The following is a 26,303-nucleotide window of genomic DNA, read 5'->3' on the forward strand; positions in this document are numbered from 1 at the left end:
GGTAAGGAAAAAAATGGAATTTCTTAGATTAATTTATTCGCCATCTTTCTAAAAACGGATCCGCGGTAAAAGTCCAATTCTTTTTGATTCTTCGAGCTGTCAAACTAAATTAGTTTGATCCTTGAAATTTTGATCCTCTGTTTGCGGGAGCAAAATCAAAACTGGGCTGGGAGGAAACAGCTTATGATTGAGAACACGGAATCAAACTGCATCATATAGTTTAAAGCTACCACGAGAATGAAGTTTTCTTAAAAAAGAAAATTGCTTGGATTTCTGCTTGTGATTTTAATTTTAGTAGCCAGATTAATGCTGCCCGCTGAAATTTGTACCTAAATGCTAAAAATTCTCAGCCCGTAATGAGCTCGATCGCTCTCCTTTATTCAAGTTAGGCAGTTCTTTAGTTTTATCGCTCGAATTTACGACTCTCTAATATGACCTACAGAATTATCTTTAGTGAGAATACAGCGTATCCTAAGTTCATGCGCGGGGTTGATACTCGGCTGCACTTGCTTGCTGTGAGCAAACGAACGATTTTCATGGCATTTTCCATTGGTCATCGTGCTTCTGACCATCCTTCAATAATTCTTATGAAACTGTCGGAGCTTTTTCATGGCAACTGTTCTTTTACTTGACAACATAATTATCATGTCATGCCAGTTTTCATCTCTGAAGGGCAGTAATAATTGTTAGTGCTGATTGAGTGAAACAATTACTATTCCTTTTCAACTCTGTTGATTTTAAACTTGATCTCAGAAGGAAACTGAAGGTATCAAAAAGAGTAAAGGTGTCTTGCAAATTGTTCAACTTAGATCTTATCTATTCGTTGTAGATATATGATGCATCATAGTGTTGAGTTTATTTAAGCTACAGTGAAATAAAAATGGCGTGTTAAAATTGAGAGCCATCCAGCTCTGAAACTGCTAATGCATGAAGTGGTATCTCGTAGAGGCGTGTGGAATAAGAGCTGAGAATACATAAAACTGTTGTCGGTTCTTGAGGTTTTGGTTTTCTTACAAAATATTTGGAAATCATTAGTAAATTATGGTTTGCGGATAGTTCAGTCCAGCTATACTGCCCGTCTCGTCGCATGCTCCATAAAAATGCTGATCATATTATTTTCATAAGCACAAAATGGCGTGTTTTGAATTGTTTCTGACCTTTTATTTTAAATTTCGGGAAGTTAAGAATTTGCTCATTTCCTATTTCTCATCACATTTATTCTTTTCTGTGACAATTTCTTGTTGAATCGATGCAGTGATTATATGCTCTAAAAGGCGTATTTACCTATAATGATTGGACTTATTCTCGACCTTTGGTTTGTTTGTTGATTGTAGTTGCTCTAAACTTGACGGAAAGTTTCTGGAGGTAAGGAAAAAAATGGAATTTCTTAGATTAATGTATTCACCATCTTTCTAAAAACGGATCCGCGGTAAAAGTCCAATTCTTTTTGATTCTTCGATCTGTCAAACTAAATTAGTTTGATCTTTGAAATTTTGATCCTCTGTTTGCGGGAGCAAAATCAAATTTGGGCTGGGAGGAAACAGCTTATGATTGAGAACACGGAATCAAACTGCATCATATAGTTCAAAGCTACCACGAGAATGAAGTTTTCTTAAAAAAGAAAATTGCTTGGATTTCTGCTTGTGATTTTAATTTTAGTAGCCAGAATAATGCTGCCCGCTGAAATATGTACTTAAATGCTAAAATTTCTCAGCCCGTAATGAGCTCGATCGCTCTCCTTTAGTCAAGTTAGGCAGTTCTTTAGTTTTATCGCTCGAATTTACGACTCTCTCTAATATGACCTACAGAATTATCTTTAGTGAAAGTACAGCGTATCCTAAATTCATGCGCGGGGTTGATACTCGGCTGCACTTGCTTGCTGTGAGCAAACGAACGATTTTCATGGCATTTTCCATTGGTCATCGTGCTTCTGACCATCCTTCAATAATTCTTATGAAACTGTCGGAGCTTTTTCATGGCAACTGTTCTTTTACTTGACAACATAATTATCATGTCATGCCAGTTTTCATCTCTGAAGGGCAGTAATAATTCTTAGTGCTAATTGAGTGAAACAATTACTATTCCTGTTCAACTCTGTTAATTTTGAACTTGGTCGCAGAAGAAAACTGAAGGTATCAAAAAGTGTAACGGTGTCTTGCAAATTGTTCAACTTATATGTAATGCGTAATCGTTTTGAAGGTCCTTAAGCTATCAGAAAATAAAAACTGCATGTTAAAAGTGAGAGTCATCCAGCTCTCTGAAATTGCTAATGCATGATGTGGTATCTTGTGGAGTCCTTGTGGATTAAAAGCTGAGAATACATAATACTATCGTTGGGGGGTTGAGGTTTTGGTTTTTGTTTACAAAGTTATTGGAAATCATTAGTAAAATATGGTTTGCCGATAGCTCAGGCCGGCTAACTCACTGTCTCATCGTATGTTTCATAAAAATGCTGATCAAATTATGTTCATTAGCACAAAACGGCGTGTTTTGAATTGTTTCTGATAGATAATTTTTAATTTTGGGAAGTTGAGATTATTTAGTTTCCTATTTCTCATCACATTCACTGTTTTCTGTGACAAATTCTTACTGAATCAATGCAATATTGTGTTCGTTTTTTGCTTTAAAAGGCATATTTATCTATAATAGTTGGACTTATTCTCGACCATTGGTTTGTTGGATGATTGTAGTTGCTCGAAACCTGACGGAAAGTTGCTGGAGGTAAAGAAACAAATCGAATTTCATAGCTTAATTTATTCACCATCTTTTTAAAAACGGACGCACGATAAAAGACCAATTTTGCGCTATTTCATGCGAGTCTTGAAAATTTTAATGCGAGTCTTGAAACAGTAGATATTTATTTTGTTAACACGGAATGTGTGACTCTTCCTCACATGATTAATTTTTCTGATGTAAAAATCGAGATTATCTAATGTTGCCTGAAAAATTGTGTTAATTCATCATCACACGGGAAATTTTCTTTTCTGATTAGCAATTCTGTCGTGTTTTTTTTGCATTTTGTCCCTGATTGCGTTGTCGTTCTTATCAATACACGAATTTTAATTATTTGATCAAATTCAACTCACCCGTTTATGCTCCTCAGCCCATTTTTCGACACTGGTTTGCCCGATTCTGCGCTGCTGCAGGTCGTTTATGTCAAAAGTGGGCGTCTTTCCAATCAGTTGGAGGAGCTTTCCTGCGCCCTTGGCTGTGATGGAAATGACCTCTAATTCAGCTGCCATCCGAATCCGCATCTCTTCATTAGTCTCATTTGCTTCTGATTGAGGTTTATTAGATCGCTGAAAAGTCAATAAGAATGATTAAAAAACTCACATGCACATTTTAAAATGCCGAAAGTCTGCAGTGCCAGAAGTTAAAATGCCAGAAGTTCCTACTTAGCCAGAAGTTGACCTCCGTTGACTTTCGTCATTTTAAAACGTGTGCGTTTCGTGTTTTAAGCATGGTTAAGTGACTGCAGAAGTCACTTCGAAATTCTGACATAATATCTCGAACCGCTTCGTGGTTCTCGATAAACGCCAGAAGTTCTCAGTGACTTCAAGCAGAGTCACTTAACCATTACTTATAATTTAATCGATGATCCATGTTCTTTACGACTTCATGTTTATATGTGTAGACGCATAAATCCCTATTGCGACGAAGCCGAATTGAGCTTATAAAAGGACTGTAAATAAATGCTAAGTTTCTCTCAACAACGTGCAAACTTTTTTTGCTCAGCTGGGTAATTTTAATAAAACTTGGAGAAAGTTGAACAGATTTCAAATACCTGAGCATTGTGGAGCTGTGATTTGAGTGATCTGTTCTGTTCCTGTAGAACTGAAACTTGGTTGTTCAACTCATGATTGTCTCCTTTCAAATCTCGCACTTCTCTCTCCTTTTCTTCTGTGAAAATTTTCACCTGAAATTTTAAAACTTCAGTTTAAAAGTGCTCGCCATTTAATCAAGTTCCGGTTTAATTACGTCTGGGATCTTTTCCGCTGGTGCTCCTCCCCCAGCGCTAAGTGCCATATTTTTACGTAATGATTTCCTATGTAATGGCACGTGCTCTGTAACTGGGGAGTGCATAACGTACTGGGGGCGCAAACGGAAAAGATCCTCCGTCTGAACCTAATAATTGGGACGTGATGGTCAATGTTGATTTTGAAAAGATATTTCAGATCTAAGCCCAGTACCGACCGATTTTGGAATCTTATGTAGAGTGCATAAGTAAATAACCAATAATTCAAGAAGTACAGCCAGGTTAGAGTTCATCATGGATTCATATTTCATTGTGACAGATTGTTGCAGTGGTAGACAGGAGGCGGAGAAGGTTTGTACTCCAGCGATCTGTTCAAACCATTGCTTTAAGTAGCACTTTTCAATTATTCTCCAGAAAATAGATTTGTCGAGATAAAATTTTGGTACAAGCCAAAAGTTGATCGAATGAATAGAGTTGGAACTGTCAGAGTACAGTTCTGGAAAACTAGTTTTTCACTTTTTTAAAAAAGTACCAAGCTGTCATAGCGTTCGTTTGCTTTTTTACTATCTTCCTTATAGAAAGATTATTGGTACCTCAGCCTGTGAAAAGCAGTAAATTTTCCTCAAGTGGAATTTTACGAGGTTACAAGCAGCTAATGATTGCCGTAAAAGGTTTCAAATAGCCAGCCTGTTTTGCAAAATTTTTCATTACCTGCATGGGGTGAGATCAATCAGTTATAAACCAGTACGCTGAGTGAAAGTACATTTCCGAAATATTGTTCTTTTTAATTGAAAATTAGGGAGGTGCTTTTATTAGCTTCTTCAGATTTTTATTAGTATTGTATAAGCGAAACATGATGTAAAAAGAATGCAGCTGGGGGCGATCTTTGGTTTTTCAGTTTAAGGTATTTGAATTGTATTCGGTCGCTGCCTTTTGTCCGACTGGGAGGAGTTATGGCGATTTTTTAAAGTAATATTCCAGTGATACATGTAAAACTGGTGTCGCACTTGAAAAATGTTGTAGGTCATGCTGGACAACATTTGAAAGCAAAGGCAACAAGATTATTTTTTGTATTTTCTGAGAGAGAAAGCGAGATTGTTAAAACTCTGTTAAAGAACCTAAATTGTTAGTCACCTGCGGAATTTTGAAAGCATTCAATTCGTTTTATTGGTTAAATTGCTTTATCACCAATGCCAATTAATTTTGCGTTTGGAAGCATTTTTGATTATTGAATTTTAGATTCACTTCCGGTTCATTTTACTCATTCAGACGATTTTTCCACCTTATTGCGATTCTCAGTAAAATTCGTGTCTTGACATTTTGTGTGAGATCTTTTTTGAGTTTCTAGGCTCTTTTCATTCTTGTCTCATTCTGCTGAATGTGCTTTTAAGCAGCAGTTGCTCAGCAAAGCAATCCAGATTCAACAGAGTCAGTATCGAAAAATTAAATTAAAAAATTGGGATAAACTCGTAAATCCCAATTTTAGATGCCCCATGTTTGAACTTTGTTCTAAAGTTGATTGGCATGAATACAAATACCTGTATGCTCTTATTAAAAAACAGAGTTACGTCTTAACTACAGAGTTCAATAAAAATAGATAGCTCTTTCGTAAAACTTTGTACAATAGATTTTTTATTCGCTGCATTCTATTCTAAGGGGGTGTATGGGAATCAATTGCGGCTATTTTCCGGCAATCTACCGGACCGGTGTCGGAAAAAACCCATCCAAAATTAGATAGGAAAAAACCCCACGGAAAGAACACCAAAAGGAAAAAGAGCTCACTGACAATTTTAAGTTTTTCTTGAAAAAAATACTTAAAGTTGAGTCAAAATTGTGACTGAATTGGGCATTCTTATGAAGGCGAGACACTTAATTGATGGGCCAGTTTTATCTGAGATAATTGATCACAACACAAAGGTCTCTTTAGAATGAGGTTTGCGATTTTGCAAATAGTGGAGAGTTTCTGAAGGTTAGATTTTGCTTTTGTTTTCATTTTCCTTCTTTTTTTCTCGTAAGTATCTGTTTTCTGTCTACCTAATGGTATTTAATTGACTGGACAGAAATAGTATCAAATGCTCTGATGTGTCGATGTTTGATTTAGTTTCCTCATTTTATTTCATCTACTTCTTCCCTGCTTTTTCAATTTAGTAGTTTAATTAGGTAAATAGTTTCTTGAAGTGAGTAGCTGGCTACGACTTAGGTCAAATTTTGCTTTGTGTCGATTCTGGCCTTTTGGCTGTTTTTTAAACCAGTTTCGACTGAATTCAGTGCTATAATTTATTTTGTTTTGTGCGTTTGCTTTTCTCGCTTTTATTGTTGTTTAGTTTGTTATCTGTCATAGTGATTGTCACTAAGTGAACAAGAATGCCATGACAAAGTCTCTTCGAGCTGTCAATAGACCGTCACATCTTGTAGAAGTGTTACGAAGGAAAGTGAGAATATTTTTTTTCGCTTTTATTGGTATGTGGCATTTTTTTTACATTGTGATTAGCACTATTAAACAGAACAGTTACCACCCACTTGTGAATAATTGTTTAGAGTTGTATTTCATTAGTTTGTGTGTTGATCTTTGTGTGTTGCATAATTGTGATTCAGCTTCTAACCAGTTGTCATCATAAAAACTGTTTGGTGATAGTTGCGGTATGGTTGAAAATACTTGAACAATGAAAAATTTAAGGGGTTAGGCTCACTCTACTGTCTCCCAAAAAAGCGGGACAATTTTGCGAGTTGTCTGAAGCTTGAAAAATCTATCTAGTTCTCGCGGTAGCTTCTGACCGCTTGATTGGGTGTTAGCTCTTGAAAATGATCTTATCTGACTACGGGTATTAATGCAACCTTGTAACCGACGTATCAGTCAAAAGAGTCAATAAACAAAACTTAAAAAAAACAGATCAAAAACTGTTTCGTTGTTGTACAAATCATATAAAGCAGAGCATTGTTCAAACATTCTCTTAAAGCCGATTGTTCGTAAAATTCTTTAGATTCAACAAAATGTGATTCAGTTTAGAGCAATACGTTCTTCCGTATGATTTTGTTTCATATTGAACTAATGGTTTCGCATAAAGATTTTTCCACCTAATCAAACAAATTTTAGGAAGAATACGGCGTGCATGATACAACATCCCATTGAATCCTGACAATTTTATTAACGAGATTATTCACGGGAGTTTTGAAATGGAGATTAGAGTCAATTGTAATTTCTATTTATTTGTTTTCGGAACACACTTTGAGATTACTTTCCAAAAAGGACATATTGTTATCCGAGCAGGAAATATAAGTTTGGGTTTCTACATTTAGGGTTAGTTTGTTGATTTTGAGCCACAAAGGGAATCGATTCAAATCACTTTGAAATATCTTCGTAAATTCTTTTGCTTTATTGTGAAGAGATATTGCATTGTCGTCAGCAAAAAGTGCAATTTTACTTTTTTTAAATAGCATATGGTAAGTCATTAACATATAAAAGATATACCCAAAATTGACCCCTGCAGTGCTCAAGGTTTTATCGGTAAAATACTAGACCGCGCTCCCTAATTTTCACAAAATTGGCATCTTCCCTAAATTGTTTTCAAGGATTTTTCCATTTTTACCCCTTAACAGTTGATAGAAGAAGCTTATCTATCGAAATATCTTAGTGCACACTATCAAAATCTTTTTTAAGTCAATAAAACAAGTTACACCCTAAATTTTTTTGTGGCCTTTCAATATTCCTCACGTTGATCTATTGGGAAACATTGTTAAGTTGAAAATTGGCTCATGAATTCAAACCTCATCGGTAATGTTCTCTAATGTGATGGTTTGTTCACGGTTTCTGGACTCCAGCTCCTGAACAATTGACTTCAAATACTTGATTTCGTCCTCGGCTTTCGCGAAATCGCCTGTCGACACGACCTCGAATTCTCCCTCGTCGGAACTTTCCATAATTACCTAAGTTTGCTGATTTTATTAGTTTGTAAGTAGAGAGTAGTATTGAAACGAACGAATAAAAGTTAGCTAAAACATTAGTTATAATGTAAATCAATGTATATCTGACTTTGCGCTTAATTATGATTTTTATGTGTATTTGTGAAACGTAAGCATTTGAAGTGCGTATAACTCAACGAGTGTTTTTGTGAGCTTTGATTTTCAAATGTCTGTTTGCATTGTTTGTACTGTCAGCGCTTTGATTCAATTTTGAGTCATTCAACGAAAACATTGATTGAGTGTTGATCTTCGGTTCACTTCAGCCAAGAAAATCATCTTAATTTATGAAATTTGATCTCATGTTGAGTTGTGATATTCCCATATCAACGTGACTCTGAGACAGACAGTCTTTGCCCCCCGAGATGTAGCCAAAAGATCTAGTCTTATAGTTAAAACTTAATAAATATACTTCATTACAATAAATTATCCCCATTAGGCGTTATTATGCTTAATAGTCCTTTTGATAATTTTAACAACAGAATAGGGTATAATGCGTTTGGTGTCCTGAACCATGATTATTATTGTTCAGTTTTTCTAATCGAATCAAAATATAGCCAAATTGTTAAGCAGAGTCTTGAATGTGCTTTTTATTCGGTAATGTTTTTTTTCCTCCGTAAAACCAAGTAGAATCATTTAAAAGCACTGAAGATCTATTCAAAGCGCTGAATGTTACAACATACGTCTCCATTTTGCCAAAAGCTTGTCCTTGTTCTGAGAAAAATCTCATCAGTGCGATTTGTTTATTGCGATAATTTCTGTGAAAATTTCAGAGGCATCTGAATGATATTTTTTACCAGGTGTTTAACCATAAGCAATGTCATTTGCCTCGTAATATGAAACTGTTGTCATAAAATAATTGATTCTTCCGTTTCTCTTCCAGACATTTTCCCAATAGCTGAAAATGAAAAATCATCAAAATTAGAGATTGAGATGTCACGTTTGTTTTTTGGCAAGAAATTGATTCAAATTGCCTTAAACATACTAATTTCAATCACATGCTGATACCGCTCATCAGATAAAACCTAAAACATTTAAAAATATTTTCCGAAAAAATACAAAAATCGGAAAAAGTATGAAGATGCTGATTTTTTTTGTTTGCCTTTGCATAGCAAGAGTTTTACGCTAGTGGATTGTGCATATTATTAGGTGAGTCGAAATTGGAATCAATTGGAGATAATAATATCATGGTCAACTGAAAGTCCTTGTCAGAAGAAATTGTTGAACAAGCAACATTTTGACCTCAGTATTTTCTTGTCCAAATTTAAAATATACTAATGACTCCTTTACTAATTCCCTGAGTACAACTGCAAACCAACTGGAGAGCTTAAATTCGAAAGTGGCTCTAAATTCTGAAAAAATAGCGGAAGGTTATGAGAGAGAGAGAGAGGGATAATTAACCTTTTTGTTTTACCTTTACCCGACTTTATGCTTTGTGTTGTTTTAGTATGTATCCCATTCCGGGTCAGTTTTTAGTTGAATCAATTCCGTAGAAAGTAGAACATTTAAGTAGAGTACTTTAGTTTTAACTTTAGATGTTGGCTAAAAATTGTGATTTTTAGCGTTTATCTGCCCAAAAAACGTTTAACTCTTTTTTATTTAGAGTGCAACATTCTACTTTTCATGTTCCAGTTCCCCGTTGAATCATACTGCTTATCGGCGGATTTTGGTTTCAAGATTTTTAGTTAACTCAATTATTCAATGAAGCCAAGAAAAGCAAACTCCCTTCGGACCAGAAAACCATTTAACTAGACGGTTTGTGCTATCTTGAAAAAGGAAGCAGTTAAAGGTTTTTGTTCAAATTAAATATTCAGTTGTTTAAATATTTTCGTACGATATTCAAATTAAATATTTTCGTACGATATTCAGTGTGGGTTTTATTAATGTCTGGTCATAACTCAAATGATTTTCCCTAATTTTGGCGGCATCAGAACTCTGCTAAACTACAAAATACTAACTTTTAAGTTGCTTATTTTCATTTTGAGGAAGAAACCGAGATATTTAAAAACGGCTATGTGTTCAGTGTCTCTTATGTTTTGTGTTCTTGTCTTCAATCAAATTACGATAAAAATGTAAATTTTTGTCTTGTTTATCGATTTTTTTGCATTGTTTTTGATAACTTTGCAACTTAAACGCAAAACTAGAAATGCATCTCCTCCCCTATACTTTTTCAGCTCCAGTTATCCTTCTAATTTTGAAAAAATTCTACCTGCAAAGAATGGCATTTTTAATAGAATTCAAAAGTAGCCTCTAACGTCAACAAAATGATGTTTCCAGTTTTTTTTCTTTGCGATGTGCAATCAAAAGTGAAAAGTTCACGGAAGAGAAAAGAGCCTTCTGAAATGTTAACTTGGAACCAAGATGAAAACCAGCTATATTTTTTGCTGGTGATGAATATGGCTGGCTTAATTTGTCCACCTTTTTTAAGATAACAATATATCCTCGTAACTATTTGTGAAGACATTTTTCTTCTTTTTGGACAAGTTAGTGCAATGTGCGTTTTCATTCTGCCACCAATTTTCAAAATTCCATTTTTCTGAAAAAAATCATAGATCATTTTGAACTTTAAATGACTTGACCAGGAATGCCCCGCCATTTTAATAATTTTAAAACATTTCTGGCTGTCAGTTTAAAATAAATTGCAAAATCAATATGCTCAGCTTAAGACAAGGCAAGGCGTTCAGCTGAGATTTTGTTCAGTTTTTTATTTTTCTGTTTATTAAATTTGATTGTGCTTTTTAATTTTCTGATTTTCCTGAAGTTTAGCAGTAAACTTTCTTCTGTTCAACTACCGGGATTAATTGTTATCTGGTGTTTCATGTAAAGCATGATTTGTTGTGTAGTTTTTGTTGTAGAGCTATTGTGTGTTTCCTGTTTATCGATCGCGTCCGTCAAAGCATGGTCAGATGATTGTGCCAAAGTTTATATCGCCCCAATATATCTTTGACACACCACAGGTTTTGATTTGTTGGTTTATGTTGCGGCGATGTTTTTGATAAAAATTTAAAGTCCAGAGAATATTGAGTCAAGCTAAAATAAAATTAATATGAAATCCAGGTTATCAAATGGCATGCTGCTCATTAATTTTTCTTCTAGCATTCGGAGGAGATGAGCCTTAAAACATTGAACGGCAGGAAAATTTTTGGTGTAAAGGAAAGACTTAAAAGTTAGAAGAAACCCAATGTTCTTCAACGGCCGATAGAAATGGCTTTCCTGTTAATGTATAATTACATTTGTTGTAGTCTCGTACGGAAATTTATTATTCGTAAACGAAACTTTCAAAAAGTAAATAACAGAAATTCTCAGCTATCTTTTTCTCCATAATTTTCTTAATTACTTCTAGTTGGTTGACTGTTTTGTATCACTGCCTGGTGAAAGTTTACCAAGAGGTTGAAGATAGACCGGTTTAAGTTTTATCTAATATTTTTTCTGGTATCCGGTTTCTGATTTTCCAGAGATTAGCTATTACTTCGTATGAAGGATCATGTTTTTTATATTCATACACAAAGCTCTATTCTTGCAATGTTTTTGAATATTGTGAAAAGCATATTTCTTAGCATTGTAAAAATGTATAATTCTGGAATTCTACTGATCAATTAATTGTCCCACTTGCTTGTTTCTGAAAAAAAATTGAGACAGAAATTCTTCCCTACTTCGCATACTAAGGACGTTGTGTTTTGGCCAATGTTTTGCCACAATTTTCTCAAAGATAACCAATTCTCTCAACAATAAATGTGTCTCTATCTTCTAGAAGGTAGTAAATGTGTTTTTTTTGCTTGACCGATTTTTGGTCTGGCCCTTTTGACTTATAGTCCTCAAAAACGTGATAAACAGGTAACGCTCGGAGGGCATTAACTAGGCGAGCAGCTCTCTTAGAGCCCTACGCCTCACTAGTCTATAAGTATGCAATTCACCGAAAGTGGCGGTCTTTAGTCTTAAACGTTTGACACCCTCAGTCACCCCCCCCCCCCCCGTCCAGCTCTCCCATGACCCTACCACCCATCGCTTGACCCCCTCCCCTCCTTTCCACTCCGCTCACACGCCCTAATGCTAAATTCCTAAGCCCCAGCTGGCTACTGCCAAAGCCAACCGCTCGCCCGTAGTTTGAGAGCAATTCGCCCGACGTTACTAGAGACGCCCTTAACCATTTTCTTATTTTTATGTGTTTAGTTGAGCCGTTTTTGTTTTATAAACAATCAAAGTCAGTTTGTCAACATTTGAAAGGTTTGTCTGAGAAATAAATTGACGGTATGATATTGCTGAAAACCAAGTAGTAACGTCCATGAGACGTTTCGGAGACTTAGTTTAACTGTTACAGTAGCCATTTTTAGAACAATATTAATCTCTTAATCCTCGCTATGCTATATGAAATAGAAGTAGACAATTCAATTTTTCGTTTTAAACTCATTGTGGCAACATAAAATAATTTTACACGAAAGTTTATACACTGACAAATATTTGTTCGATAAATTAACTCTGAAAGTCTTAAAGGTTCTAACATTATTTTTTATTGATAAGCATAATTTTTTTGTTCAATCTTTTGAAGTTTTTGGCATGGCTAACAAATTTTGCCCAATCAATGAACTTATGCTATAGAACTTGTTTTTCAAGTAAAAGTCTTCCCGTCTCTTCCATGTAAAGTTTCTGCGCTCCGTCAAAAATTGTCGGTCCTATATTTTTTGAATTGTCTTTCAGTAGTGGCTCTAATCTGCTGTTAATCAATTGATGCTTGCTTTTCGAGTGGTGATTGTTATCAGATCGAACCAGAAAGAGGAAGAAGTGGGTGAATTTACGGTATTCATTTTCATACGTCTTTCTAGACAGGGACAAAAGTGTATTGAACCTTGTTTGTTCACGTGCAGCAGTCTGATACTTTTAATTCGTTTTTTGTTTAAATTTGTTGTATTAGATTCTAGGGTATATATTATGTTTGCTGATTGCTGTTTTATTGAAGGCCGTTCTTTAAGATGATCAAAATTTTCGGTTTGTTTTTAATTTAAATAAAAATTAATATTTATAGTAAAATACCGCATTTTAAAAAGTCTTATCTTATTTTTAAATTTTAAATTCAAAATTTTCATCCTGATTGATTCTGTTTTCGGAATACGGATTGAGAATTTTTCCAGTCAAGAGTTGAGAATTTTTATGTTCAAGGGAATACGCAGCATTTTAGTATTAATTCAACCAGTTTTTGGGACGTTTGAGTGGGTTTTTTGAGTTTCTCAATTTTAAAAAAACAAAAAAATTTCAATTTTTAACTAATAAATTTGACTTTTTCAGTGATCTTTACGTGGTTTGATTTCATTTTACTAAAGTTGGAACGATTTTTTTGTAATCGCTTGTAATCGTTTTTTTTTGTAAAAATGTATTGCTATCTGCTGAGGAACAACCCGTATTGTGTTTCATTTGTGTACTTTGATGTATTTTTGATATTTTTGTTTGGTTTTTCCTATAAAATTCCTATTTCAAAAAATTTTTGCTGGAATTACAATTGAATTCTTTTAGATACTTGCTGCTATTAGTGACACACGAAGCTCTTTGCAGTCAAATGCAGCACGTAATTTTCAAAGCAAACTTAGGTGGGGCAGCTATTTTTTGCTCTCATTTTCTTTAAAACTTGTTTCTTTTATTGATTTTCGGAGAAGAGAATTTTTTTGCTTTTTTAAATTTTGGGGTTTGATGAATTAATTTCCTCAGTTTTTTTGTACCTAAAAATTTTGTAGTTTGTGGAATTTGTTGATCAGATTTTCTGCGCACCAGTTCAATATAGGATTTTTTTTTGCTTTGATTTAATATCTACGTTTCGATTTATTTGAGAGATAAACTTCGTGAAATTGTTCTTTTTTAAGTTTCTGATTACATCTTTTGATATCAAAAGCATCTCAACAATTTGATGCGTATTTCTCAAACTAAAACGGAATCCCAGTTTTTAGTGGAAGTAATGACCACTCGCTTGCAATCATTGTTCCGACCCACTTTAGTGGGGGAAGAACTATATACTCAAATGGGTTTTTTTGTTCAGTCAATTTTGGCCGATCGATATAAGCATCGTTGAGAGTTGTGAGTGGTATCATTAAAAAGCTCGTCCAGCATAGAATATGGAATTAAGATTTTTTTCAATTTTCGCTTTTTATAGGGAGTTGTCGAGGTTTAAAATTTTGTGAATATTTACCGTAATTCATCTGTTATTTTCGGTATTTTAGACCTAATTTTTTTATCAATTTTGCTAAAATTTGTTCAGATTTTTTGTTTTAGTGTTATTGATTTTAACTCTAAAGATAGAGGAGGTTTGATGAATTCTTCGATCTGAGTTTTGTGGCTAGAATTTTTGATAATTTTAAAATTCGATTTTCTTCGGGACCAAATTTGCTTTTTTAGCCCCCTTATTTTAAATTTGCTGGAAGTATATAGCTTGAAAATGCGGCAATGCTGTTTTTAAGCTGAAAATGAGCTAGTTCTACACCCGCTGGCTTTGAGAGTCTTATGGAATTAATATTTTGCCAGTTTTTGTGCAAATTAAAGTCAAATCTAAACTCGATAACTAAAAAATGCATTTTTATTTTTGACAAACTGAAAAATTTTGTTGAAAAATTGTTCTATTCCGCAACCATTTGAAAAAAATAGTATTTTGTTAGACGCGCAGTAACATCTGGGCTGATCTTGATCTCGCCATGAATGCTCACGACGAAATTTTTTTTAGATTTTAATGGGGCGCGATTTTTTTTCAAAATGTTTCCGTTATGTAAAGGTTTTTTATATAATCTTTTTTACTCACAAGAAATTCAAATCAGTGCTCAATGAGTGACAGATACTATGCACAAAAAACGAGGCCCAAAGAGATTATAATACGGATAATTCTATATTTTATGAGTTTGTTTCGTTTCCTTGTCAAATTATCATATTATTGACAAGACCAATTGAAAGAAAGCATCGTAGGGAAAACGCACAGCGTTGGAAAAAAACGTATCTTGATATGTTAATTGTTTTACTTATTTAGTTTATGCTTTTTGGGCTGAGGCACAGTTTTCTTGTTCAGGTTTTTTTTTGTTTTTGCCTATGGTTGTCATTTTTTGTTGTTGTACGCCATATACCTGACAACAAAAGGTCTCAATTAGTTCCCCAGGACATATAACTCAACCTAATTAAAGATTTCAGTTTATAGTTGTTTGTTTCAATGACTTTAAAATTGTAATAAGAAAAATTTTTTAAATGTATCCCTTTGCTTTCATTTACGTAACCATGTAACTCGATCTCACTAAGTAGAAGTCTCAAATGCTTTTGTTGATACTTATTTTTTTGCGCTGGGTTACACGTTGTGATCTATTGCTTCGACTATTATTTTCACAAAAAGTTTTCGAAGCTTCTATAATGCTAAATTTTTGGGTTTTTTGTCATCTCCTCGTAATCGTCCTTTTATAAATAAGTCTTGTTGATGTTAAAATGAAGGAAAGTGACACTTTTTGTTTCTTACAGGCGTCATTTTATAATTATAGTGCCTTGAATAGTGTGATCTCGTAAAATCGTTTGAAGTTTTGGCTTCTTTATATATTTGCTATTATTTTGTGGGGTCTTGACTTAGTCTCATTATTAACAGGCTCAATTGGCTTCCTGAGGTATTGCAACTTAATCCGTTACTGTTTGTTGACATTTTAAGTCTGTTATGACTTTTGAAAATATTTGTTTTCAAAAACATATTTCGGTTTTTGAGCTTCATCATTTTTTAAACAGTTTTTTGGTCAATTTTTAGCTCAGTCTCTGTAAACACAGGCCACAAGACGTTTCCAGTGAACTACAATTTGATCCTACAACAATTTTTGCTTCAAACATTTGTTTCTCGGCTTTGTTATTACTGTTACTACGAGATTTGATATGAGATTTACTATGAGATTTACTGTTACTATGAGATTTACTACGAGTTGATATCTATTGACATTAATAACGGTAAAATTAATTGTTTTCAAAAATGGAAACGTATTTTTGAATTTCGCACCTCTGCTTTTTTTGTCGGCTTGTTAACCAGTCGCAGTGAGGACAAGTCTAATATTTATTATAATGAAGTATGGGTTAAATTGTTTTATCAAATACCACGGGCCGCTGAGGCAAGGCCATGGCCCGCGAGGCATGGTCAAATGATTATGTTGCTAATTTAATAATCAGTATTTTATAGAAAGATTAAAATCGGGTAATGATTGATGGGTTAAAACATAGAGTGGTTAAATGATACGGGGGTGAAAAAATCGGGGCTAAATGATAGGGGGGTTAAATGATTAGGGGTGAAAAAGCGGTACACCATTGTATTCCATTCGTTGTGTATTGAACGATATGTATGTTGTTGAATGTTCTCTAACTCTTCATCATTTGGTAGCCAATTAACTCAGAAATGTGGATGAGCGGGGTCGGAACCTTATGTGCGTACGCACATAACCGAGCCTCCTTGTTTTCTAAAATTGATAACCTGAACTATACCGGTTGGTTGAACAGTTTGTGAGTCAAGCAGATTTTTTGGGTGTTTCTCTGAGTAAAATTCTCTGATTCAAGTGTGTCCGTTCTTAGAGTTCTGCTTTTGTTTTGTCGGCTCCCGCTCAATCTTTGTATTAAATATTTTACGACGCAATGCGCCGTTTTGTTTTTTTTTAATGACATTCTTTAACGCATGTTATGTGCTTGATGTCATTCGTTACATTGTTTAGCTTTGTGGCCTTAATTGACATGCGTGTTTAGTTCTTAAAATCATAAAATGAATTTCCTCTTTATCTCAAGTGATTTTTAAAACTGAAAATAAGGGAACTTGAGGTTGCGACCTTTCAATATCAGTAACGGCGATCTATTTAATGAAAGATTTTATTTTTGAGACTACCCAAAAAATTTAAGGAAGGGATTTGAGTTTTGAATAATTTTTGAGTTCTGAAAACCATTGAATTTAAGCAATTTTGTAGCTAATTTTTTATGATCACTGTCTCCGATTCCTTATATTTATTCAACTTGTCTCGTTTTAACTACAAAATCAAACTGAGTAGGTGCTTCACAGCTCAGATGAATTCTTAAAACCAACAAGGAGGCTCGCTAATGTGCGTTTGCACATGAAGTTCCGACCCGAGCTGATCTACATTTTTGACTTAATTGTCAACCGATTGAAGAGATAACCAAAAACAGATGTTTGATTTTCAAAAAAACGTTTCACACCCAAACTACTAATTGAATTACACAATTTCATGCCTCATTATAGCGCTCACAAGATCTGCCTATAAAAAGACTACGGGAAAAACACAAAATCAGCAAAACGGCAAAATAACGGCAAAAACTCATTATCTAAATGTCAAAGAACCTAGTAAACGTCAAAATGCAATCAGATAAAACCTTAACTGCACAATATATCTATAACTATACAGCAGATGGGACTTTTTCTTAATATGACTAGGTAACAAGTAAAAAGAAAAGATAATGAGGCGAAATTCAAAAATCTATCAACATTTTTTGAACCAAATAATTTCAAACGTCTTAAAAATCAAAATATTTTAACAAAATAAATCTCGATAAATTTACTCTTAAGTCCTTGCAAAACTGATAGGACTTGTCGTTGGTTAGACTAAGCCAAAGAAACGGATTAAAGATACAGAAAAGCTCAAGATATTTTTTGAAAGAACAAACAATATGCGAAAACACAAATCATTGAGACCATTAAAATAATTAGCTATTATCTAAATGTTGTTTTTTGTTTCAATTGTTATCTATAATAATTGAGCTAAAATTAAACTGAAAGAATAAATAAGTTCATTTGGCCCTCATTTGAAATTAATTGGGCTCTGTCAATACGCGAACGTGGTAAAAGAACAGAAACAAACACAAATATTGATCACTCGCAAAACATTTATGAAAACCCATATTTTCCCTGGAACAAAACATCAGTTACGACATAATATCAAGAAATATCAAGAGAAAGTTTAATTTTCGAAGTATAAGGAATTGGATGGGTCCTCTCAAGGATGAGAATTAGTTACAGGTCGACAAAAAGAACAACAAAAAATACTATACAGAGAACAATGAAAATAACAAAAAAGGAAAAAAAATTGAACGGATAAAATCATAAACTGTAAGACTATTCGCTATCAACTAACTGCATAGAGTAATGTCTTTCATCATCAATTAGAGCTTTTGAGACCTCTCAGCACTTTACGACTACATAAAGAATAAAAAACAGCGAATTCTAAAAAAAAATGAGACAAAAGTGTCGAAGTCATTAAAAAAGAATTTCTTACGTACAAACAATTCTATCTTCAATTAATTTATAGCAACAATAGAATTCCTCTTTTTTAAAATATAAGAGCTCAAAAAATCAACAAATATGAACAAGTTTTTTAAAAGCACGAAATCTTTGAGAAAAACCGTAGTATCAACATTAAGTTCAATAGTTTTCAACGGAAATCAAATAATACATTACAATATGCCTCGATGGGAAGAAAGTGCTGTCTGTTGTTGACCAGTCAGCAATAAGACATCAGATTAAGACTATGAAAACAATAACAAATACAGACAAAACCAAAATTTAAATAGAAAAGTGCGAGACGAAATTGCCGAAGCCATTTAATCCAAAAGCTTTTCTCTGAAAAACTTTATCCATGATTCTTTTGACGTCTTCAATGAGCCAATGGGAACTATCAGTATTAGGATAATGCGATACGATTCCAGAAGGAAACAAAATTACGAAAAAAATTATACTAAAATTGAAAAAAATATATATGGAAACTCGTCGCACTGAAGTCATAAAGCCGATAATTGAAGATAAAACAACTAGCCATAGTAAGCTTGGTTGCAGTACAAATTAGGGGAGGTCTTGTCATTACTTAGACTGAAAGAGTTCGCAAAAAATAAGTTAAAGATCGACTAACGTTCAAAAAAAAAATTCGAATTTTTTTTTGCCTGAACAACCATTGGCTGTCCACTCAAAGAACTAAATAGGTTCACTTAATGCTTACCAGGAAGACTATTGCACTTTCAGTGAAAGTGTCTATAGCATAGGATTTCAAAAATTCAGTAAAACCTCAAAAATAAAATCAAAATTTCATCAAAAATTACGATCACTCAGTGTCGAAGGCGAAAAAAATATGCGCATGCGCGATTCCTTGAAAGCTATTTTTCATTGTGCATCATTGGAACGTAAATGAGGTTAGTCATTAACTGAACCTCGATATGAAAGGTGACTTTTCTCTTGGTGAGTTAAAAAACAAAAAAGAATATATAATTTTTTCTGAAAAGAAAACAGCTCTCAAATAGTATTCGAATTTTTTTGTGGTAAATTCCCTATGAGACCAAAAGTAGTCTTTTTAATTGCCTTTCGTCTTTTAGGAACACCAAATTGATGCATTTTGTAGAGTGAAAGGTAATTTTGAAATAAATTTTTTATGGAAAAAATATTCGAACGAAATTTACGCTAAAATTGAACAAAAGTGAACCAAATATCCCGTGTTCACATGAAACTTTAAACCTCGATAACTGCTCGAAAAAAAAACGAAAATAAATCTTTATTTCGAAATCTACGCTGGCTGAGCTTTTTGTTGATACCACTCACATTTCTCTACGATGAATATATCGATCGGCCAAAATTGTCTGATAAAAAAACGCATTTGAGTACATAGTTCCTCCCCCACAAGTGGGGTCGGAACAACAATAGAGCACGTACGTATATAAGAACGGATGCCAATGCATGTATGTGAACAAAATTGAACTTTTTGTGTTCAGTTTCTATCATCACTAAATAGAAGACCACAAGAGGTTAAGTTGACAAATCTGTGTCTCATTTTGCCCTGCTATGCACTGTTAGAATTCAAACGAAATTCCAGCAGTTGCGTCTGATTTTTCGAAGTTAGTAGAAAAGATGTTACTCATTATTAGACAAAATATATATGACTGGTTAACTGCAGGATGACGTAACTGTTTTGAATGTTTGAAATTGAATTTGTTACCTTTTAGGTCAAAGAATTGCAAATATGGATTTTCATTATGATATGAGGCATTCCAAAAGTCACATCAAAACAAATAAACATTCCACATTGCTGGCTTATTTTCACCTTTCGTTGGACATCGTCCGCATTCTTCAAAATTTATACTTAAATAATTTCTCAAACTGTTGCGAAATTCTACAAACGTATTGTAAATAGTTGTCTCTTAAACCAATTCGAAGGACATGTGACTTTTTTATAACTCTATTGATTAAATCTCTATTGATTAAGTTATCAAAAGTAAATCGCGCTCTTCACTAAGCGCCGATAGCCACTTTTGCGGCACTGAATTGTGCCTATCAAAAAGATGACGTCCAAGTGGCTGTCAACTGGTTCACTTCACCCCGCGACCTCTAGTGTCAGAGAAGACTCATTTGTAGAGGACACTCGCCAAGTACTTAAGAGGGTCCTGCTGGATGCGGACTACATCGCGTACATTGCCCAAACGCCCTCTAAATTAGACGATATTTTAACCAGCTTCATAAAATTCAGCAACAATGGTGATGTCACCAAGTGCACTGAATGTTTGGAAATCTTTGCCTTGGTTCTCAGCAAAAAAGATGGACTGTGTTATCTCCAAAATAAATTTATGTTGCTTTATACAACTTGCAAAGCCTTGTTTGACGAGAATTCGCCGAAAGCGTTGATCAAATGGGCATTGCAGGTCCTGTACAAGTTAGCTGACTGTCCTGAAAATTTAAATTACATGCTGGAAAACGATCTTCTGGAAGTTCTATACCAATCTTGCAGGACTTTTGAAGGCTCTGGTGAAAATTCGCAAAATATGCTGCGGCTCTGTCTGCACTTCATTGAGAAGCTCTTGAGTGGGCAACTAAATTTGCCTGAAAGTGAAGAAATCTCTTATCGTATAGCCGACGAGCATTTGATTTTGCATCAAATAGGGAAGCAGGATATAGACATCTTTAGCTACTCGTTGCGAATTCTGACTTTGAAAAAGCACTTGGACTTCAACGTTGTAAAACATAGTTTGGAAAAATTGGAAGATCGAGTTGAAGATTGTTATGAGGTGCATAATTCTTTAATACTGAAGTATCTCATTTCAATTTTGAAATTTCCAAGCTCCAACAAAAGTGTTATCATGTCGCTAAAGTTTATACAATCAACAAAGATAATTCTGTTGTCTTTGTCGTTTGAAGACTTCAAAAATTTTGAGATGCTAACGTTGCTTTTTACTCTTATTACTGAAATGCTTTTAAAAGGCTGTGGCGAGCGCGAAAACCTGCCGTTCTTTCGAGAACTGGTTGTTCAAACCTTGGATTCTGGTCACCTGCCTGATGACGTAATGATGATGTGCTTGAGAACTTTAGTTTTACTCGAACACAAAATTAGCAATGAGGATAAGCCGATTAATTACTACCTTTTCACCACTGAAGAATTATCAGTTTTAGTTCCGACGTTAGAAATTTATCAGCACAACCCGGAAGTTATAGTTTGTGTTTGTGAAGCTATTTTCGTCATCTGTTCCAGTTATAACTACGACAAAACGTTCAAACAATTTTTCATGGACAAAAATGTCGACTTGATTTTACTCAAATTAGCGCAGAGTTACTATGAGTCCGATTATGCGGTAACATCCATTCTGCGAGCGGTTCGGGGATTATGCATCGAAGAGTATGATATCGGATTTGAGTTTACGAAGTATCAAAATTTTCAAAAGTGGGCGCAAATTTTTCAACTATTCCCCAAAAACGTAAAGTTTTGTCTGGAAGTAATTTTGATTTTGGAATCGTGGTTTCATTGTAACTCGACTCTGAATGCCAGCTTAAATTATGGAATCATTGAGGGAGTTCTAAAAATGCTGGAGAATTTCTGCAGTTGTCAGCCGCCGTTAGTTTTCTACGCCCTCAACATTCTAAGTCGATATGTTCCCATATTCAAAAGTGAAGGTCTAAATGCAGCTAAATTATTAGCCCCGTGCATAAAAGCTCTTTCAGTAAACCTGTGTAAGCCCGAAATACAAGTGAAAGGGTTGCGTCTCATTAACAACTTAGCGCTTCAAGTTCGCAACGTAGAAATCCGTGACGAGACGTTTATGAACTACTGCCACTTGTTGACAAACAACCTGAGCGAGTATAAAGACAATCTACAAGTGAAAAAAGAAGTTTTCATGTCTTTGAAAATTTATTCAGACACAAACTTATATTTCTACCAGTTTGTGATTGATTTCAAAATTATTGACAAGATTCTTCATTCGCTTGAAATTAACGAAACGTTGTCATCTACTGACTCTGAGCTCGAGTTTTACCAGAAAAATTTCTTCCTCACTTTGAAGAAAAAGTGCAAAGTTGAGATATTGAACGAGTTCTTGTTCTTGGCTTGCGATAAGAATTACGGAAAATCTGTGATAGCTTTAGTCCTCTTAGGAGCTGACGTCAATTATGAGAAAAATGGACAATCGTGTTTAAATCGAGTCGTTTCGAATGAGAATCTGGGTCTCGTGTCGTATTTGCTGCAAAACGGTGCCACCAAAGATGTTGAAAAGTGCCTTGATATGGTTTTGAAAAGTGAGCAGCTGGATAATCGGGATGAAATAATTGCTCTGATCTTGAGCCGACATGGTACCAGTCGAGAAACAGGTCATGTCATGTGGGAAAGACTTGGACTTGGAAACCCGAAGCCTGAATGGTTATTCAAGACGTTCGTCATTTTTGATGACAGCAAAGAAACCAGTCGAAGCAGTTTCCAGAATAGCACGCTTTCGAAACAGCAATCTCGTCACGATGTTGGCCCGACTAAACGAAAACTTACGCCGGCACATGTTATGGCGTACGATAACCCAGCCTTGGTTGCACTGAGAAACAACGAGAGTAAGAAAAGTTCAGAGAGTTCATTACCTGAGATCCAGGAGGCACGAGAAAGCTCCGAAGGAGGAAGCGTTTTTCGCCAAAGTGGCAACGGGCGTACCAATCAAGGTGCAAATTTTGACGGTCATTTATCATCGTCCGAATCCGAGACGTCGGATCTGGGTTCCAATAAACGATTCAGTGCTCTGCCCGTGTACCCGACATTTACCGACTATGTTGAACGAATCCGGCAAGAAAACGACGCGCGCGATTACTTCAAATTCAAATCGCTTGATCAACAAAACTCTCCGAACACTTCTGAACGTGAAATGAGTTATGCTTCTTCGCGTGACAGCTTAGAGAACGTTGCGAGTTATTTGAATCGAGCTTTAAGTTCTCGCTCAATACACCTCGTGAAAGCAGAAGCTAACCTTTTGAGACGTCGAAGGCATTCTCGAACATTGACAGGATTTGCGAAGTACCACAAATTCAAAGTTGAAACTCTTTCTTTAAGTGAAAACCAAACTACTAGCCTCGAGTCAATAGCAATGAGTGCTAAATTAACCCACTGTTTTTCGTCGCTGAAAAATCTCTACTTAAGTCGAAATACAATTTCAGCATTGCCTGCGACTTTGATGAGTAATCTAGTCAATTTAGTGAGTTTGAGTGTCAATGAGAACTCATTCAGAGAATTTCCTTTCGAAATATTCTTTGCCAGAAAGTTGGAAGAGCTGGATATTTCCCACAATTTTATAAATAAACTTCATATGAATCAACCTCTTCTGGAAAACGAAGCATTTTCCTCTTCGATTAAGACCTTGAAACTCTCCGACAACAAAATCAAAGTGTGGCCGGACAACTTTTTGAAGTGGTTTCCGGAAGTTTCTGAAATTTATTTGGATCATAATAGTTTGGCAACTATTCCAGATGTCGGAATTCCAAACAATGTTGCAATACTAGATTTGTCATGCAACAAAATTTGTTCAGTATCGCAAAATTTTCTGTCGTCATTTGTCAACGTCAAACAATTGAACCTTGCTTCGAATTCTCTCAAAACTTTGCCTGAAGAAAGCGCGCAACTGTTGACAAACTTGACAGTTCTGGACCTCTCGGCCAACAATCTAGGTGGTAACAATGAGCACGATGTTCCTAATTTTGTGCTGAAACTTCGTTGGCTTCGAGATGTTAATTTGAGCAAGAATCAACTGAGGTCATTTCCGAAACCTCTTCTTTGGAACTCCAACGGATTGACCAAAATTCGTTGCAGTGAAAACCATATTTCATCAATCGATTTGAGCGATGATTTGGCAAATTTTGACCAAGTTACAGATTTATATTTTGACTACAATGACTTGAAAGTGATTCCGAATGAAATTTGCAACTTGAAGAAGCTTGAAACTCTTGATGTGAGCCACAATACCAAAATAAAGCGAATTCCTTCCGATCTATACAAGTGTGAATCCTTGAGACGTTTTTACAAAATTGGTGTCAATTTAGCCAACATGCCGTTGTATGTTCAAAGAGGTAATACAGGATCTTTGATGAAGTACCTCCAAGAACGAGCCCGCAACTCTTCTAATTATTACGCGGTTAAAATGTTAGTCATGGGCCACGCTGGACGGGGGAAGACCTCGACGCTTCGCAAATTGATGGACAACTATTACGAACTGAACTCGGAACAGTCGGAACCCAATACGTTCGGGATTGAGATTTCTGAATGGATCATGCGCTCGATCGATCGGAAAACAAACAAACCTGTTAATTTCACAATCAACTGTTGGGATTTCGCCGGACAGGAACATTTCTTTGCTACTCATCAAGTGTTTGCGTCGAAAGAAGCTCTGTATATGGTTGTGTACAACTTCGCCGCAGAGAATTTACACGAAGAGCTAAATTTAGTTTCATCCTGGTTGTATAACATACATGCGCGCGGTCCGAACGCGCCAACTATCATTGTCGGAACCCACGTTGATATTATAACGAATGAAAGCGATAGACAACGACGCAAAAATTTTTGCTATGATTTCTTCACGCATCATTTTTTCAGCCAAACTCATAGGTACACGTACGCCTTTGTGGGGTTGAACGCTTCTGGTGAGGACTCAAAAATTGAGGAGTCGAATTCGGTCAGCAATCTACGAAGTCTGATCCGCACCAAATTGGCCGAGTTCAAATCGGAAGGTGACTATTTCATGGGGCGCAGAGTACCCATAGTATACCAAAAACTGGAAGAAGCAGTTATTAGTTATAAAGACCGGATAAAACGTGAGAATGCTGGAATAAAAAGTGCGATTGATTCTTTGACTATCGCTAATTTGATTCAGAAACAAAAATTAGAGTTAAACGCACATGATATCCACATGGCTATGAAGTTTATGAATAGCACCGGAACTGTCATAACTTTTCCCGATATGATGTTTTCACGATCGCGACCAGATATCTATTTCCTTGACCCGCAATGGTTGTGCGGTCTAATGTCCCGAATTCTTATTCCCAATTCAAAATCCGATGAAATTATCAGAAATTCTGTTATTACGTATGATGGTTTGTGCATTATTTACTTAGCGGAAATTTCTCTGTTGAAAATCTATATTCGGCTAATGGAGCGATTCTGTATTTTGATTCCGATTGCTGAGAAGAAATGGTTGATCCCAAATCGACTTCCACAAAAACCAGATTTTTACACCTCGCAGCTGAATGCGCTTGGGAAGCAGCTTCTAATTCAGAGAGTGTACTCAATGTTGTTCCTGCCTGAGAGTTTGATGCCGCTTTTACTGGCGAGAATTGTGTCTGAGTTGCAGGACATCCTGCCACACCCACCAGGCGTGAGCAAGAAAAACAGAAATTATGTCACAATTGACTACTTTTCCAACTATGTAGAAGTACACGTACTCACAGATCCTGTCGTAGTTGCCGCAATAGAAGTTCGACACGTACGTTTTTTAAATTGTTCATTTTAACTCAAATATTGGGTGCGAATCCCACGTGCACATTTTAAACTCTCGAATACCTAAAAATAATCAAATCTTTTTTGTTTGTGCCCCCTCCCCCCAGTACGTTTTGCACCCCCCAGTAAGAGAGCACGTGAGTAGTGGATAAAACAAGGATTCCAACCACCAGTAAAATTTGTCCCTTTCTCCTAACGCTAATCGCGCATGTCGAATCGGGCCAAATTTTACTGTTTGTTGAATCCCTTGTTTTATCCACTACTATATATTAGCTCTAAATTCAATAAAAAAATCAATTAAAATCAAAAATAAAAACAAAAATCAAAGCAAAATTTACATTTAAGAGTGATTCACTCTTATTCGGAGTGATCCCCAGTAGAAAAGATCGCTCTTCTTCGCTCTTAAAGAGTGAATCCCTCTTTTTTGATATTTTTTTTATTTAAACTTTTTATTTCAAATTATCTATACTTTTCAATAAATTTATATTTTCTTTTATTTTTTCTATATTTATTCCATTATTAATAAGAAATGATACAAAATTATAGTATTTACATGAACAACTATCAGTGAAACTGCTTCGCAGATCCTCTGTTTGGTTAATAACTAAAGGACTTACAGCTCT

The 26,303-nt window shown here is 35.1% G+C and overlaps 2 protein-coding genes across 3 annotated transcripts in view; one reads left to right on the forward strand and one right to left on the reverse strand.

The window, feature by feature from the left end:
- LOC142357107 (uncharacterized) overlaps positions 1 to 8,068 on the reverse strand; it is a 36,458-nt gene extending 28,390 nt beyond the window's left edge. The window contains exons 1-3 of one of the 2 annotated variants that reach the window (XM_075408830.1): positions 7,742 to 8,068; positions 3,785 to 3,916; positions 3,087 to 3,299 (exon numbers count right to left, since the gene is read on the reverse strand). In XM_075408830.1, coding sequence (XP_075264945.1) covers positions 3,087 to 3,299; positions 3,785 to 3,916; positions 7,742 to 7,894 — 498 coding nt within the window. In that variant the 5' untranslated portion in view covers positions 7,895 to 8,068. The remainder of the gene's footprint in view (positions 1 to 3,086; positions 3,300 to 3,784; positions 3,917 to 7,741) is intronic. The other variant, XM_075408875.1, reaches the window with a different exon arrangement.
- Positions 8,069 to 15,817: 7,749 nt separating this feature from the next.
- LOC142357290 (leucine-rich repeat serine/threonine-protein kinase 2-like) overlaps positions 15,818 to 26,303 on the forward strand; it is a 53,155-nt gene continuing 42,669 nt past the window's right edge. Inside the window, exons 1-2 of the mRNA XM_075408970.1 lie at positions 15,818 to 15,874; positions 19,901 to 25,666. Coding sequence (XP_075265085.1) covers positions 20,237 to 25,666 — 5,430 coding nt within the window. The 5' untranslated portion in view covers positions 15,818 to 15,874; positions 19,901 to 20,236. The remainder of the gene's footprint in view (positions 15,875 to 19,900; positions 25,667 to 26,303) is intronic.

The sequence above is a fragment of the Convolutriloba macropyga genome, chromosome 1 (assembly GCF_964194025.1).
Source record: "Convolutriloba macropyga chromosome 1, txConMacr16.3, whole genome shotgun sequence".
Taxonomy (NCBI): domain Eukaryota; kingdom Metazoa; phylum Xenacoelomorpha; order Acoela; family Convolutidae; genus Convolutriloba; species Convolutriloba macropyga.